General features: G+C 40.9%; 1 protein-coding gene across 12 annotated transcripts in view; it reads left to right on the top strand.

Annotated features, from left to right (window-relative positions):
• Positions 1-16,350, top strand: part of FREM1 (FRAS1 related extracellular matrix 1) — a 164,745-nt gene that overhangs the window by 24,784 nt on the left and 123,611 nt on the right. For 11 of the 12 annotated variants that reach the window (XR_005366776.1, XR_005366777.1, XR_005366778.1 and 8 more), the window contains 4 exons: positions 4,193-4,701; positions 9,321-9,415; positions 11,503-11,804; positions 13,152-13,348. Coding sequence is in view for 8 of the 12 variants with exons in the window: in XM_038552420.1 (XP_038408348.1) it covers positions 4,459-4,701; positions 9,321-9,415; positions 11,503-11,804; positions 13,152-13,348 (837 nt within the window). In the remaining 4 variants the exon portion in view is untranslated. Of the gene's footprint in view, positions 1-4,192; positions 4,702-9,320; positions 9,416-11,502; positions 11,805-13,151; positions 13,349-16,350 lie in introns of those variants that run through there. The other variant, XM_038552423.1, reaches the window with a different exon arrangement.

Raw genomic sequence — 16,350 nt, 5'->3', positions numbered from 1 at the left:
TCCTGCTGCTCTGTTTTTCTCAAGACAAGCTTTATTCTTATTCCTTTCGTATATTTTGTAATAATAATGCTACATTTGTATGGGGCTTTATAATAGAATATTTCTACATGGATTATTTCATTTAGTCTCACAGAGAAACTGGAAGTGGGAGGATGGATAGCTCTGTTTTATTTATTTATTTATTTATTTATTTATTTATCTATTTATTTATTTATTTACTTATTTATTTATGATAGAGAGAGAGAGAGGCAGAGGGAGAAGCAGGCTCCATGCCGGGAGCCTGAGGTGGGACTCGATCCCGGGACTCCAGGATCGCGCCCTGGGCCAAAGGCAGGCGTGAAACCGCTGAGCCACCCAGGGATCCCCGATAGCTCTGTTTTTAAAAGAGGAAATCAATGTTCATAAGAATCAAGATTCAGATCTGGACTTTCAGAATTCGGATCCACTCTTTTCACATCAGTGGGGCTCAGGGAGCCACAGAAATAGATTTCCTCCTCTTTCTCTCATGTCTCTTCCTTGTGGATAAACATTAGGATCTTGGTCTGTGTACTTATCTGCTGATTAAGAACTTATTATGAAAAAAAAAAAGAACTTATTATGATACAATTAGAGCATGAGCTATTGCCCCATATGCTATTAGGTAAGAAGGTACACTAGTTGATTAGTGATTAAACTAAATTAAGTTAATAGAAAAACTTGAAGAATAAGGTGATGATTGAAACTATAGTTACAGTTCAGTCAGGGGTACCCAGATAAACCCCAAATAACAGTGGGTTAAACAAGAAAGACGTTTACATTCTCTGCCATGTAAAATTCTGGAAGAATGGGCTGGTATAATGACTCTACTTTTGAAATGTTCCAGAGACTCAGGGCCCTTCTAGCTCAGAGCTCTGCCAGCCCATGGTGTGGTCCTGGGCGACAAGATGGAGAGAATCATAAAGATAAATCCATGAATAAAAAAGATGAAAATTCTCACCTTTATGAGGGGGACAGTAACAAATGATATAAACAGGTAACTGTATTATTAGGTAGTTATAAGGACTAAGGTTGAAATCAAACCAGAAAAGGATGCTGGAGATGGGAGTGTCAAAATTATAAGGGGGTGGTTAGGTGTGGTACATTGCAGATGTGACATTTGATAGGAAACTGGCAGCCAGTGAGGTGAGAAGAAGGATATCCAAGGGAATAATGTGCCAGAGTAAGTGCGGGTGGGGTAGAGTGGGTGTGTGTTCGGGACGATTGCAAGAGCAGAAGGCTAATCTTTGATATGTTTTAGGAAAAGCAAAGATGCTAGTAGGGCTAGAGCAGAGGAAGTGAAAGGAAGACAAGCAGAAGAGGAGGTGAGAGAAGTAAGGGAGAAACACATCACATACACGGTTGCCTTATGGCTTTTACTCTAAGATGAGAAGCCATTGGAGTTTTGGGGTGTGGAAGGGACCTAAGTAGTATTTAATAGGAGCCTTGGCTGCCATGCTGAAGAGTTCCTAGGAGTAAGGCAAAAGGAGAAGCAGGGTGGTCAAATAGGTTGCTATTTGCAATCATCCAGCAGAGAGTTGACAGAGGCTTGCACTTTGGTAACAATAATGGAAGTGAGAAGTGGTTAGAGTCTGGATACGTTTTGAAAAAGAGTGCATTCAATTGATACTGCCATGTAAGCAAATTACTGCAAACTTAGTGGCTTAAAGCAACACAAATTCCTTACCTGACAGTTGACGTTGGTCGGGAGTCTGGGCACAGCTTACCTGGATTCCCTACTTCAGCCTGTAATCAAGGCATCAGCTGGATGCCAGTCTTATCCAGAGGCTTGATTTAGGATGAATCTTCTTCCAAGCTCATTTGGGCTGTCGGCAGAATTCATTTTCTTTTGAACTGGAACTTATGGAGGCTTGCCTCTTCAAGTTCAGCAGGAGAGCTGGCAGCAGGCACCTCCCCCCCCCCCCCCCCCCCCCACATCCCAGCCAGTGCCACATCCTCTGCAGGTGGAGTCATCAGCCTCCCATCCCCACATGTCCTCCCTGTTGGCACTGCTCAGGCCAGAGGGCAGAGCACAGAGGTTTCCCTACACTCTACCTCCCTTCGCAGAACACTCCCAGGCTTGGAATTTTTCTATAGGTTTGGAGTGGGGAGGGTTCCAGGGAGGGTACCCGGACAATAAAGAGATTAGATCCCCCTCCCCAAAAATTAACGCTCTCCAGAGCCCCAGTCTGCTAAGAGAGATTCTTACATTACATAGTGTAACCATGGGAACGACATCCCATCACCTGTTCCTTATTCTGTTGGTTGGGAGCCTCACAGGTTCTGCTGTCACTCAAGGGGAGGGAATTTCTGGGTGCCAGGAGGCTGGAATTATTGGAGGTCACTGTAAGGTGTGTCCACTGCAATGAACAAGCAGAATTTTGTTGCTGTTGTTTAGCTGTAGACCAAACACTGAGACAAAGGAGAGAACAGCTGAAAAGTTCGATGCCATTAACTGAAATTGGGGAGAGAGAGGGAGGGAAGACCAAGAGCACAAATTTGGCAACATAAAGAATGAGATGCCCATTAAATACCCCCAGGGAGATGTTGCAGAGACAGTGGCATATGGAATCCAGAGTTAAGGAAGGAGGTTTGAGATATAAATTTGGGACTCATTAGTATATAAATGGTATTTAAAGCAAAGGAATGAGATCACTAGGGAGTGAGGGTAGACGAAAAACAGGTCCAAGGACTGGGCCCTAGGTTCCCCACATTAAAAAGTCGGATCTAGGAAGAAGCAGTAAAGGAGAAGGAAAGTAATAGTGAGATAAGAGGGGTGCATGAGCATGTGCCACCCTTACAGCCTTTACAGGTTGACTTAGTTCTTTAAAAATCTCAGAAAGCAAAGTTTCTTCTCCCTTATCTCTCTGTTTTGGGAAACACTTAGCCACCCTTTTCTCTCTGAATGTGCTGCCTTTTTTGAGTGGTCTTAGATGCCAAATGTGAATGGAAAAACCAGGTTTGACCTTGTTGTGTAGGTTCAACAACCAGGTTTGCTTTTCTGCCCAAATAAACCAACATCAATTCAGCCAGAACGTGGATGACACTGTCAGTGGGAGTGTGGGAACTGTTTTAGTTTGAGATTGACACCAAAAAAAAAAAAAAAAAAAAGGCTGCTTGATATCGGGTGACACATGGCATGTACTACCTCAAAAGTAAGTGGTTTCAAACAATGACAAGAGAATGAGTCTTTCCTTGATGTATTAGATGTGAATACTGGAGGCATTTTTGTGTACGCCCTTTGGTCAAACATTTATTTGAGTACCCATTGATTATGCACAGAAATTTATTGAAATCATTAAAATGTAAAGACTTCCTATGGGCGTAATAAACCACCATTTGTCCACCCAACCATACCCTGCACTTAAGGATTTATTGCAATACAGTTTACTTTGCAGAGTCATTTCTGTTAGTATGGAACCCAGAGCAATAATCTTGAAATTCTAAGTGGTTAAAGTAGAAACAAAGACCCCATTTGTTCAAATTCAGTACATCATAATGTAATTAGCGTCATCGATAATGCAAATATGTACGTATACCTCGACTCATTAGCTGTGTCTACTGAAGCTATGTGACTTGATTCTTAGTCCCTTTGACATATAACTGAGAACTCCCAATGTTCACTTAGAAAAATATCTGTTCTCCAATGTCCACTTCAAGTGTTTCACAGGTGTCTTAGTTGCTCAGCAAAGTCAGAGCTGTGCTCACGGAACAAATTATGAAGCTCGTTTCTTAGTTGGGCCATGATTTTGAATTAATCAGCTTTTGAAACAGTGTACACATAGTTCTGTCAGCTGTCTTATACAAATTAGGTTATAGTCCCCATTTCACAGATGAGGAAACAGAAGAAGAGCCCAACTCCCTATGAACACAGCCGTCCAAATGCTGCACTTGGGCACTTGGTCAGCGAGGCTGGTGGGCTCCTGTGGGACCACACAAGTGACATCCCAATGGGGGCATGTTGAGCCCGGAAACGGGAATCGCAAGCAGGCTAATGAAATGGCTTCATTGCCTTTCAGACAGGCCTGGAGGTCAAATTAGTTTATTTGTTTTTAATTTAGCTGAAATTATAGGCTGGTTGAAAGATTCTTTTGCCTGCAGGGATCTTTTGAATAGCCATACAAACCTTTTGGTCTCTCTCTCTCGCTCACTTTCCTCCTCTTCCTCTCATTTGCAGGATTAGAAAAGCACTTGGGAGGCACATTCATCTTGCCGGCGTTGTCAGGAGTGATCAGCGAGTTTTATTAAAAGCCCTGGGGTTGCCTGAAAAGCCTCCTTGTCTGAGTTGGAAATGAAAGGGACATGTTAAGATCTTGGGGCACATTGTCAGGACCCCTTGCCCTGCCCCTTGGACTATGAGCTAACATCCCTGGAGGAAGCACAGAAACCCTCCTTTGTTGAAGGGATTTCACTGGTGGACAAACCGAGTTGGCCCCTGACAGCATGAGCTCTCCGAATTGGAGTGGGCACAGTGCCTTGCTGTTGTTGCTGCTGCTGCTTCTCCTAAACTGGGCCAGTCCCTCCTTCATCAGCCTTAACCGTGGGGTCAGGGTGATGAAGGGCAGCTCTGCCTTCCTGTTGGGAGATGACCTGAAGTTTGCCATCCCCAAAGAAAAAGATGCTTGCAAAGTGGAAGTTGTGATGAACGAGCCAATGACCCAAAGGGTCGGGAAACTCACTCCACAGGTAGGTCATACCTGAGATTTTTCTATTCAGTCATGTGTATGAATGTGAGTGAGTGAGTGAGTGAGTGAGTGAGTGAGTGATTGTGTGTGTGTGTGTGTGTGAGAGAGAGAGAGAGAGAGAGAGAGAAAGAAAAAAAACAGAACAGGGACAGCCTTCCAAGGGCTGGAGCGGGCTATCTCCTGTGTGATGTGATAAGGTCAGTCTTTATGGGATTATTCCTGCCCCAAATGATCTCATCCATTGCTGGTCAGAGTGCCTTTGAAGAAGATCTCAAGATTTCAAGATGTGTTTTAGACTGTTCTTGTGATCACAGAGTAGCAAAAGTAAAATGTGAAGACATTTTCATCTGTTTCCATCACTGGAACATTCCGTTGAGTGAGAGGAGAGATATGGAAAAAGGGGTGAAAATACTTCACCTTAAATACTCATTGTTCTTCAAAAATGTCTAGAAAATTTTAGTCAAAATCTTGGAGACCTTGTCGTTTGAGAGTATTCTATGCGCAGTCCTCTCATAGGATGAAGTTACCTTGTAAGTCATGGGTTAAAAAAAAAAAAGTCCGTATTATCACATATTGTCTTTGCTTGAAGTAGGAGTTTATCTTTATACAAAATAGGAAATTGGTTCTGGTTTTGTGACTTGTCTCTGCTGTGGTTTAACTTCCTCCCAAAGCAGGCAATTCTGAGAATGTTTAGCATTGGTTGCTGCTGCTGCTGTTTCTGGAAAAATGCACCGTTATTTGTGAACTGTGAAATGTTAATTTTCTTCTTCTCCATTTGGCTAAAGAAACTTATTCCAGGAAGTTACTCAACAGAAGTATCAGACAATGTAGAGACAAACTAAAGAGACTAAGATGCTAACTCACGTGGTTATCGCCAGCCGCCCCATTTACTGCATTCAGAGTCCAGTCCAGTTCTGAAACACATCGCAATTCTATGGTGGGCTCTCACTTAGGGAGTATTCCTGATGTGATAGCAACCAAATGTCTCTCTCCAGTTTCCCATGAGATTTTCTTTTGTCAGCTAGAGCTTCTGATGGGCACCTGTAAACTGTCTGAATATAATAATGGCCCCAGCTCCTAAGGGGCCATATTCCCAAGTGCTTGGGAATTGCAACATCTTCACACTTCCCTCCCAACACGATTTGCACTGCAAAAGTGTGGGTGTGTTTTAAGATTTTGTTTATTTATTTGAGAGACAGAGAGAGCATGAGCAGGGGGAGGGGCAAGCGGACTCCCTGCTGAGCTTGGAGCCCAACACTGGGCTCTATCCCAGCACCTTGAGATCATGACCTGAGTCCAAGTCAGATACTTAGTGACTGAGCCACATCAGTGACAGTGTGTTTGATTGAACTTACCCAGTCAGGGAAAGAGGAGAGACCTGGGATAGCTCATACCTGGAACCCAGATGCGCTAAATGCAATGAGTAGATGACATGAAAAAGATTAGCTGCAGAAAATGAAGTCCTAACTAGGTGTGCATTTGTTAAAAGCAAATCCTTGGCATTTGGGGAAGCAATAGAGGACCCTAATCCTAAACAGTGGGGTCATGGCTCCACTGATATGTGTGGGTGCCTTATAAAGTTGTGAACTCATCATTTGGTACCCCTTCCAATCAATATTATTTTTAAAAATTGTCTAACATTTATTTAGAAGTGAGATTATTTTGTGGGGGAAGAGAAAAAAAATTCTCCCTCATGTACACTGGGGCAACCTATGGTCCAGGTGTATTATCTCTGGCTCTAAGCAAGCAAAACAAAAGCCCCATTCTTCAGCAGATTCTCCCTCCTTAGAAAGTAATTTGGGGAGAATAAACTTTTCCTTAAGTCATCCTTGAGTAGTAACCTCTCCCCATCCCAAATAGCCTATGACTTATAAGCATATATATAGTAGTTTCTCTACAAGAAACAAAGTTGTCTCCATTGTATATTTTTGGTGATGTTTTAATGGTCTTCACCATCTGGCTGGCTCTGAGATGCTAGAGAGCAAATGGGGATCCAAGTGACTACAACGAGGTAAAACACTTATTTGGGGATCAAGGGTTGTAAGAGATCTCCAAGTCATCTCCATTCCAAACTTCCTTTGATTTTAAAGCAAAAATCCGGTTACTAGAAGAATATGGGGGCGGGGGGGGAGGCACCTGGGTGGCTCAGTCAGTTAAGCTTCTGCCTTTGGTTCAGGTCATGATCCCAGGGTCTTGGGATTGAGTCCTGCATCAGGCTCCCTGCTCAGCCAGTAGCCTGCTTTTCCTTCTGCTTGCCACTCCCCCTGCCTGTGCTCACTCTTTCTCTGACACATAAACAAATAAATAAAATATTTTTTTAAAAGAAAGAATATGAACAAAAAAATCAATAAAAGAAAGAATATGGAGCAGAAACAACATGATTTAGGGAGGTCTCTACCAGTAGGCCAGGGATGGGGCTTCAAAGTCTCAACTGGTCCTTTCGCGTGCTGTGGCCTAGTGCAAGAAGATGTTCAGTGAGCACATTTCCGGAGGTTGATGTGGCATCACAAGTGGATTTATATGGTCTAAAGTAAATATGGGACTTGTATTTTCTAAAATTTATTGTGTGAAAAAAGGAGGCAGTTGAACTGTGGAGTTTCATTATCTTTCTGTCAGATATTTGTACCGTAAGAAAATCTATGCATCCAGAAAACTTTGTTTCTCAAACTTCCAGATGATCTTCCTAGTTTATTATGATAATTTCAACAGAAGCCAGATTCCTAAGTAAAGTCTGGTTTTGGGGGGAATGTGTGCTTATTTTTAAGTCAACCCTCCCCCAAGGATGTATTTCTTATGGCATTTTTGAAATTAAGCATAGCCAAATGCACACATACACACAAAGTGTAAACATTATTCTTTAATAGCACTTACCAGTAAGTTGAAAGCAAGGCTTATGTGAACCCATTTCTAGCGAGATGACTGTATTAACAGCACCCTGCTGTGTAATGAACAGTTTTATTTGATTTGCACAGAAAATGTTTTGTTTAACATCTGTTCAATTAGTGTTTTCATTTCATTACTGAAGTTTGTCTTAGAACCAACAGGTTCATTTTCCTATTGGATATTTGGAAAGGGATTTCAATTGGCGCACACCAGTACCTTCTGTTTAGATAACCCTCTTGATATAGTCAATTAGATAAGGTCGGTGGCAATATGTTTTCCTCATGTTTTAGGACAAGACTTCCTCACACACAGCACTTCTCACACCTGTTTCAAAGCAAGAAATTTCCTGGGTGGAAAAGCACCTCAGTTTAGAGCTGAGCTTGCTTTTTTGAATCGGAAATACAGCCGTAAGAAAACATCTCTAACTTGAACCCCGTTTACTGTCATTAAAGTGAGTAATGAGTTAGGAATGTGTGACAATTTAATTATAAATTGTAATTGAAAAGCAGTTGAAGTGGAAAAAAACCAAGGCTAGACAGTAATTAGAAAAGGATTTAGCTCTCCTTTGTTTTAGTTAGTAAATTTATGGACAATTATGGTTGTCGCCTTTTATAAAAGGAAAACATATTACGAAACATAAAACAGATGTTTCTTTTAACAAAGCAGATTGTCTCTTTATCACCATGACTATTTGTCAATGATATGGGGAAGGTCTTTCCTTTATCTCCTTCCTTGTTGTCAATTAAAAAGAGGAACCGACGATGTCTGTGGGAAAAGAAGATCATTTGTATTAGTAATAAAGTCTTCTCAGAGAGGACAAAGTTGCCTGTAAATGATTGAGCCTGTGACAAAGTATATGCTAAACACCATGAGCTCAACAGTGACAGTGTGCAAATACCTCAAGGCTATTTCTTAACACTGTTCCAAGTCAGGTTGTGTAGAATGAAGGTCATGCTGTGGTTGGGAGAGAAAATTCTTCTTTCAAGAATTAGGGTTCCCAAAATACGACACTTAGCAATTTCCTTAATTGTTCTGAGTGAGGTGACTCAGTTAATTATAATTTTGTTTGAATAGAAGAAATTACCATTAGCATGCTATTTGTCTCATCAACCATTCCTCCTATGACTAACCAGTAGCGCAGTCTTTTGCAAGTGTATGAGAAGCAACTGCCAAGTCATGTTTGGCTCTGATCAGCCACAATAGTGTCCATAGTCAGTAGCTTCATTCTTGAATGTAAAAATGCTATTTGGAAAAGAAAGAAATAAAAGGAGAAGAAAAAGATATATAATATATAGTGTGTTTGTGTGAGGGGTAATGCACACCTTTTCATGCATACACACAAGTAGACCTCTCTAACTCAATTACTATGAACGATGAAGGGTGTGGGTGTATGATACTTTGATAAATTGAATGATATTTTAAATGTACTATTGACTGTAAACAAATAATCATTTCAAGAGATAATTGCTCCTTAATATATCTGCTTGATCTGCTTGGATTTTCATAGTTTAGGTATTCTCAAAATAAGACACAACTATGTAAGCAGGATGGTGAGTGGGCACGGGGGTTGGGTGGAGGTGGTGGTGGGTACAATATACACATGCGCATGTACACACACACGTAGATGCCCCCAACTAACAGACCATAATTACCCCAGGCGGTACTCTACTGCCAGAAAAATCAAATCTTGTACCATTATTTTTCACAAATATTTATTCATTTCTTCACATGAACTAGGTCTTTGACTGCCATTTCCTTCCCAATGAAGTAAAGTATATTCACAATGGTTGCCCGATTCTTGATGAAGATACAGTGAAGCTTAGACTTTACAGGTAAGCAGCACACATAACCATTCTATGTTACTTCTTAGGGCTTTTCCTCTTGATAGGCATTATCATGAGACTAGTTACTAGATTCCAAACAAGAAAATAATCAGTAGAAATTGGGGACCTAAGTAGATGAGGCAAGAACTGAGGTCCACTTTCAACTATATTTGTATCATCTTCCTGGGGGCTTTTCTGTGACAAATTTCAGTCCTGTTCCCCTTTACAGTTGTTGTGCAGATCCACCCTCCTACTTATGATGAAAAATGAAAATTACAAAATACAAATTCTTAGTGAGAACTAGGAAAATATATTCCAAAATTGAATGATATTCTTCATTTTGATTATCAGCTGCTTGGTTAATAAGAAGTAGAGTATCTTCTAAGTGTAAACATATTAAATGATAAAATTGTTTAAAAAGTCAATTACAGAGTTAAGTACAGAGTGATCGTGTAAGCTAGCAGTTCTACTCTTAAATATATACATAAGGGAAATAAAAACATTTATTTCCACAAAAACTTACAGACAGATATTCATGCAGCATTATTCATAATAGCTAAAACGTTGAAACAACCCAACCAGTGAATGTATAAACAAAAGATGGTGTATCCATACAATGGAATGTTATTCAGCCATAAAACAGAATGAAGTACTGATAGATGCTACTACAGCATGGATGAACCTTGAAACCATCATGCTAAATAAAAGATGCCAGACACAAAAGGTCACATACCTTTTCTGGAAAAGGCAAACCCGTAATATGCAGAAAGCAGATTAGCAGTTGCCAGGGCTAGGGGAAGGGCAAATGGGGAGTGATTGCTAGTGGATATGGATTTCTTGTTGAGTTGATAAAATTTTCTGGGATTGGTGGTTGTGATGGTTGCATAACCTTGTGAATATACTAAAAACCACTGAGTCATGTACTTTAAAAAGGTGAATTTTATAGTATGTGAATTATATCTCAATAAAAATTAGTTTAAAAATTAAGCTCATGGTTATGGTATTGCTCACTTCGTAGAGGTAACTGACAATGCTGTAGGTGGAGTAGGCTTTTAGATAGATTTTTACTTGGTTTTATTGCTGTTATGACTATATGGCTAAAATATCTTAGTGTGAATTTCCCTTGGGTACTATACTATATTGCAAAGAGTTTTGTGGAAGACACTGGGACAGTGACTCATTCTATAGAGAGTTATGATCACCTACTATCACCGAGCATAGGAAGCACAAAGGCAAGGATGCATAGGTTTTTGGTGCTCATAATCTGATGCAGAATATGGGCAGATAATTAATAACACAAAAAGTGCTGAAAGGTGTGAACAAAGCACTGTGCTCAAAACATGAAATAGTGTCCAAGGATTCCTTATCACCAGCATATTGGCTGTTTGGTCTTTCTAAGACTTTAGAGTTAAAAAACGAACTTTGGACAGCTTGCCTGGAAGGGCTGAAAAAGCTGGTGGATTGTGGATCCTCCTACTTCTTTCTTGAGTTTTGAAGGCACAGCCAGGGTAGAGTAGCAGGCGAGAAAGGCTGACGCAGAGGAGCTGTGGTTCCTCTTGGTCTCGAGGACATTTGATATAGAATACTCAGAGAAGTCGGAGGCAGAAAATCAGAAAACATGCTTTCCCCGCCTTGCCTCCTCTTCAGCCCTTTTGGTGAGCAGTTCCCCCTCTGTAACATGGAATTACCAGTGTCTCTCATAGGTTTCTGAAGAACAGAAAGATGTTGATGCTTCAGAAACGCCTCACCCTTTCACTCCTGAATCAAAACTCAATCCATAAATTACACAGGCTTGGTACTCTTAAATTATACATGTGCTAGAAGTGAGATTCTGAGCTCCCGGCTGTCATTACATATCAGCATGGCTGATGGGTTTGCAAGAAGGTGTTGAAAGAAAGCTCATTGGCCAGGGAGATGGCAGAAAAAAGAATTGACCCCAAGATGAGGAGAGGAAAGGAAAAGAACAGAGATTGGGGGTACGGTATATAGCAGAATCCAAACTCTCCCCCTTACGCACATTTTGTAAAGGTCAATCCTTGGATACCGGAAGTACCTGAGCGCTAGTAAATATGGCCTTTGCTGTGTTCTCTCCACAGATTTACTGAGACAGATACCTTCACGGAAACCTTTATCCTGAGGGTCTATCTCCTGGAACCAGACTGTAACATCATCCGTAAGAGTAACAATGTACTGGAGGTGTCAGAATTCTACGGCCTGTCCGGAGCCATTGATAAGAACCTGCTCAGATTTGATTACGAGAGGACGGCTGGCCTGGAGTGTACGGTCAGGCTGGATCCCGTGGGGAGCCGGCTGCCAGCCCACGGTCAGGTGGTCCTGCTGGAGCCTCGGCCAGAGAAACCTCGGGGAGATCAACCACACAGTTTTTTCCCCAAGTCTCGTATGTATGTTTTAATACATATCTGAACGTTGCTAGGCCTGACAAAAACTTCTGTAAATAGTCAGTTTCCACTGCGACAAAAAATTTTTGCTTGATATAAGGATTTGTCGCTGGTTGAAAACTGTAGGCTCGTGGCTAAGAGTACAGACTTTGGAATCAGTAAGACTTGCGTTTCAAACCTCCTCTGCTCTTTATTTCCTGGGGTGATTTTAGTTAAGTTACTTAACCTGGCTAAGCCTCCATGAAATGGGCTAGGATAGCTCTCCACAGGGTTGAGGCAAGATGGAGTAAATGAGATCCCATGCACAAAGTGTGCTTCACATGGTGTTGGGCTCTTGGCAGGTGCTCAGTGACCGTCAGCTGTTGTTATTCATAGTAACAATGACAACGGTCGTAAGAGTAATTGGTGCATTTATTAAGTATGATTTGATTACAAATAAGTTTGAGGTAGAGCAGGTGGGCAGTTAGCTATGGTTTAAATCAGGAGAAGTTAATAGATAACGTTCCTTCTGCTATTCATTTAATCAGTATATTTTGGGCACCTCCTCTGTGCTTAATAATGCTCTAGGCACTATATGAAGACAATCACAGTCATAGGAATACTTGCATTTGGGCAATAATTTACAGCTAAGGACGTGATTATGCATGAGTCTTCTCATTTAGTGTTCACAACTGTCTGGTTAAGAAATAGAATACTGATTTTGTACATCAAGGAAATGTACAAAAGCCCACTCGAAAAATACGTGGCCTGTGGGTGTCACCCCACAACAGTGAAATGAAGCTGGGCAGAGATACACTATTGCAGAGATGATTGTGGTCTTTAGTGGGAGAGAGCAGGTTGGTTCAGGTGGTCAAAGCATACTTAAAAGAGGGTTTAGTAAATAGACTAAGGGGACCTGGAAAGGTATCAGGACTCAGGGGTGTGATGAGCACAGTGGGAAGAGAATTTGAGTGAGTAGAACAGCATTGGAGTGAGATCATGACAGACCCCTGGATGTGGATGCTGTGATTGGAAGGCTGGCAGTGGAGTATGGAAGGCCAGTCATGATCCATTGGCCTATGTGTCAGGAATATTCAGTCATCAGAACACATATTTTATTACTTTTCTCTCAGTGTAACTTTTGGTGGGCAGGGAGCTCAGGAGACAACTGGTCAAACATTCTTCTCAGGAAAAGAAATTCAGGGGTTGTAGAGTAATGCCAACCCCCTCCTTGAATGATTAGAGGGTATGTGTGGGTATTCTTGAGGCAGTGAGAGGGAGTCAGTATCCATGGGAGGGAGGATTGGTTTTTTAATTTTACAATCATGCTCTAGTGACTGTCTCAACTCAGTTGCTGAACATTCTAGAACTGGGAACAGAGCTGAGGTGTCCAGGTGGAAGCTGTGCCCTGGGACTGAAGAAAATGGGAAGTGTCAATGTGAGCTGTGAGGAGTTCCTGTTGATGGGGCTTCATTATCAACACACAGATCCCCCTTCTCCCAACATCGACTACATCTCCATCCAGGTGGACCTCACAGATGGCAGGAGCAAAATCGTATACAAGGTAGAACTGGGGGTTATGTGTCTGTGTCCTAGGATGACCTGCTGCAAGAGAGCCACTTCCATGGTGGTGCTCATGTTGGCTGCCATGCCACGGACAGTTTCTCCCCTATTATGGGTGGGACTCCCCTTAATAGAATAGAACTTCAGGCTTGTTGATTTTGCCAGCAAGTGCTTAACCCCAGAGCTATGTGCAGAATATCAGTGTATGATTTCTTGTCGCTGGCTCTCTTCTAGCTTTGCCAACACTAAGGCAATGGAGGAAGGGCTGGGGCCAACCATGCTATCCTTCTTTCTCCTCTCCTTCAGTCTTCTTTAGCTTGTCATATGGTCTTTTGTAGCACCCTCTCTTTGAGGCTTCATTCGCTCCTTCTTTGTTTGAACCTCTTTTCACCGTTAGAAGAAATCATGGGGCCCACACGTCAACCAGCAAGGCCACAGGAAACAGGGAGCAAGGAGAGGCTCAGTTTCATTATTATGGGCATAGCAGATTATATCCTTTTCCCTCTTCCAGGCTCTGAGATGGAAGACCAGGTCATCAAGGAGACAGGTCCCCTACAGCCTTCTCTATCTTTCAGTTTCAGTTAAATTGTCCTCCTGCCCTTTCCTCTTGTTAATCTCTTCACACTGAAATGAAGGTAGAAGATGAAATCAGTTTATATGAAATATTTAACATGCTACTCAACTGATTTATACACTGTATAATTTGTTTATTTGGGTGAGTGGGGCAACTATGTACCAGCTGAAACAGCTTGGATTTTGTGCTGGTATAAAATGATCCAAGATTACATTCATGAGGGCAGCCTGGGTGGCTCAGTGGTTTAGTGCCTGCCTTCGGCCCAGGGGCATGATCCTGGAGTCCTGGGATCTAGTCCCACATTGGGCTCCCTGTGTGGAGCCTGCTTCTCTCTCTGCCTGTGTCTCTGCGTCTCTCTCCGTGTGTCTCTCATGAGTAAATAAATAAAATCTTAAAAAAAAAAAAAGATTACATTCATGAAAGACCTCCATCTTTCAAAATTTGGCTTCTCACAGGATTTCTCCCAAGAAACTCAGATTAGGGAACACTGTCACTCCCACAGAATTGATAAGATAAAACATGATAAGAAAATGACAAGACAGGATCAGAGAATTTTAGAGTTGAGATGAAAAAAAAAACCAACTTTGAGATGGTCTGGTCAAATTGATTAGGCAAATCACTTGATGAATTTTAAAGGATAGATTTCTGAGCCTAACATCGACAGCTAAGAGCATGAACACTGGGCCCAGTTTGCCTGGGCTCAAATGTCTGATTAACTAGCTTTTGACCATGAATTTTATGCCTCATTTAAAAAATCTTAAGATGGAGATAATAGAATCTACTTCTTAGGGTAAATGAGAGAAATAAATGAGATAATACTTATAAAGCACTTGTCATGAAGCCTGGTACATAGTTAGTACTGTGCATATTTTGCTAGCTAAAAAAGTGACCTAGGAAAAAATGGATCATCAGCTATGTTTGGGAATAACTGGCCTAGCCCAAACGTCTTGTTGTGTGGTGGTGGTCAGAGAAAGTGCATACTGTGCCTGTACATACACGGCCGTTTTATGACTGAGTCAAGACTAAATTCTAGGTCTAACTATTAGTAGATGTCTTCTCATCTTTTTGACACAAAAATATTTTTTAATTTAATTTATTTTATTTTGAGAGAGAGGGAGAGAGTGGGGGAGTGTGGGACCACAGAGAACAAAAGCGACAATCTCAAGCAGGCTCCATGCTCAGTGCAGAGTCTGCCTGATGCAGGGCTCAATCTCAGGACCTGAGATCACAACTCAAGCCAAAATCGAGTCAGATGCTTAACTGACTGAGCCACCCAGAAGCCCCAAAACTTCACTTTTATTGCTATCTTACCTCCATTAAAAAATTAGGCTCATTTTTCTTCCTGAACAGATTTTTCTTTTTTACCTCTCTATACTGAGTTAGGGTATTATTTGTTTCTATTTTTAGATCAGTTTGCCATTTTACCCCTTAAAATGACCTTCTTGTTTTATTAATTAACCCACTCCATAGTCAATTTGGCATGCCATAAAACACATTCTTTTATGGATATCAAAGTAATATGTTCACTGTGGAGAATACTTTTTTAAAAAGTCAGAAAGCAAAATAGGTTCTATTTCTTCCACTTTATGCACACACACATACACACACTCATGGTAAGGAGTCGTTTGCACCAGTGTTGGATCTGCTTATGGATCTGAACTTATACTATATTTGAAGTTTTAAAATATTGTCATTTTATTATTTTTTTGCTTGTACAGTCCAGCCTCATCAAGTGACTAAATGACTATTTCATCCATGATTTCTTCTAGATTCTTAAGGTTTTCTTGTTTACATTAGCCTTTTAAATCAATCTGAAATGAATTTTAGCATACTGTGAAACACGGAACAGGTTTTTTTTTCTCAAATAGCCAAAATTTTCAGCACTATTTGTTGAATAAGGATTTCTGTTTCTCATTGATTTTTGTTGCTTCTATTGTATAGAAAGGTGTTAACGTATACGATTTCAAGTCTAGCTCTTTTGTTCCTTAGATTTACCACCTTATTCCTGTGCCAGTATCAGTTATCCTAAATCTAAAAGGTCAATAATACACTTTAATATTTTACAGGCAAGTTCTTCCTTATTACTTATCTTCAACGTTTTCTTATCCATTCTCACCTAATCTTAGTTCTCAATAAAGAATTAATCCATTTATATTCATTAAAGAAAAGGCCCTTAAGTATTTTTTTATCAGAATTGGATCATAACTATAAAGTATTTTGGAAATAATTGGAATATTAGAGCATTTACCATATTGAGCCTTCTCATCCAGAAATGAGGGGCCTCACTTCATCTAAGCAAACATTCTTTGATATGTTTCTGTAAAATTTGCAGTTTTCTTCATGTAAGTTGAGCATACCTAATAAGTCCAGTCCTAGGCAGTTTGCTTTTGGGAAATTACTGTGAATAAACACTTTCCACCTTCATTTTA

This window comes from Canis lupus, chromosome 11, assembly GCF_011100685.1.
Source record: "Canis lupus familiaris isolate Mischka breed German Shepherd chromosome 11, alternate assembly UU_Cfam_GSD_1.0, whole genome shotgun sequence".
NCBI lineage: Eukaryota > Metazoa > Chordata > Mammalia > Carnivora > Canidae > Canis > Canis lupus.
Note: the sequence above shows the minus strand (reverse complement) of the source record. Positions and strands in the feature narration are given on the sequence as shown.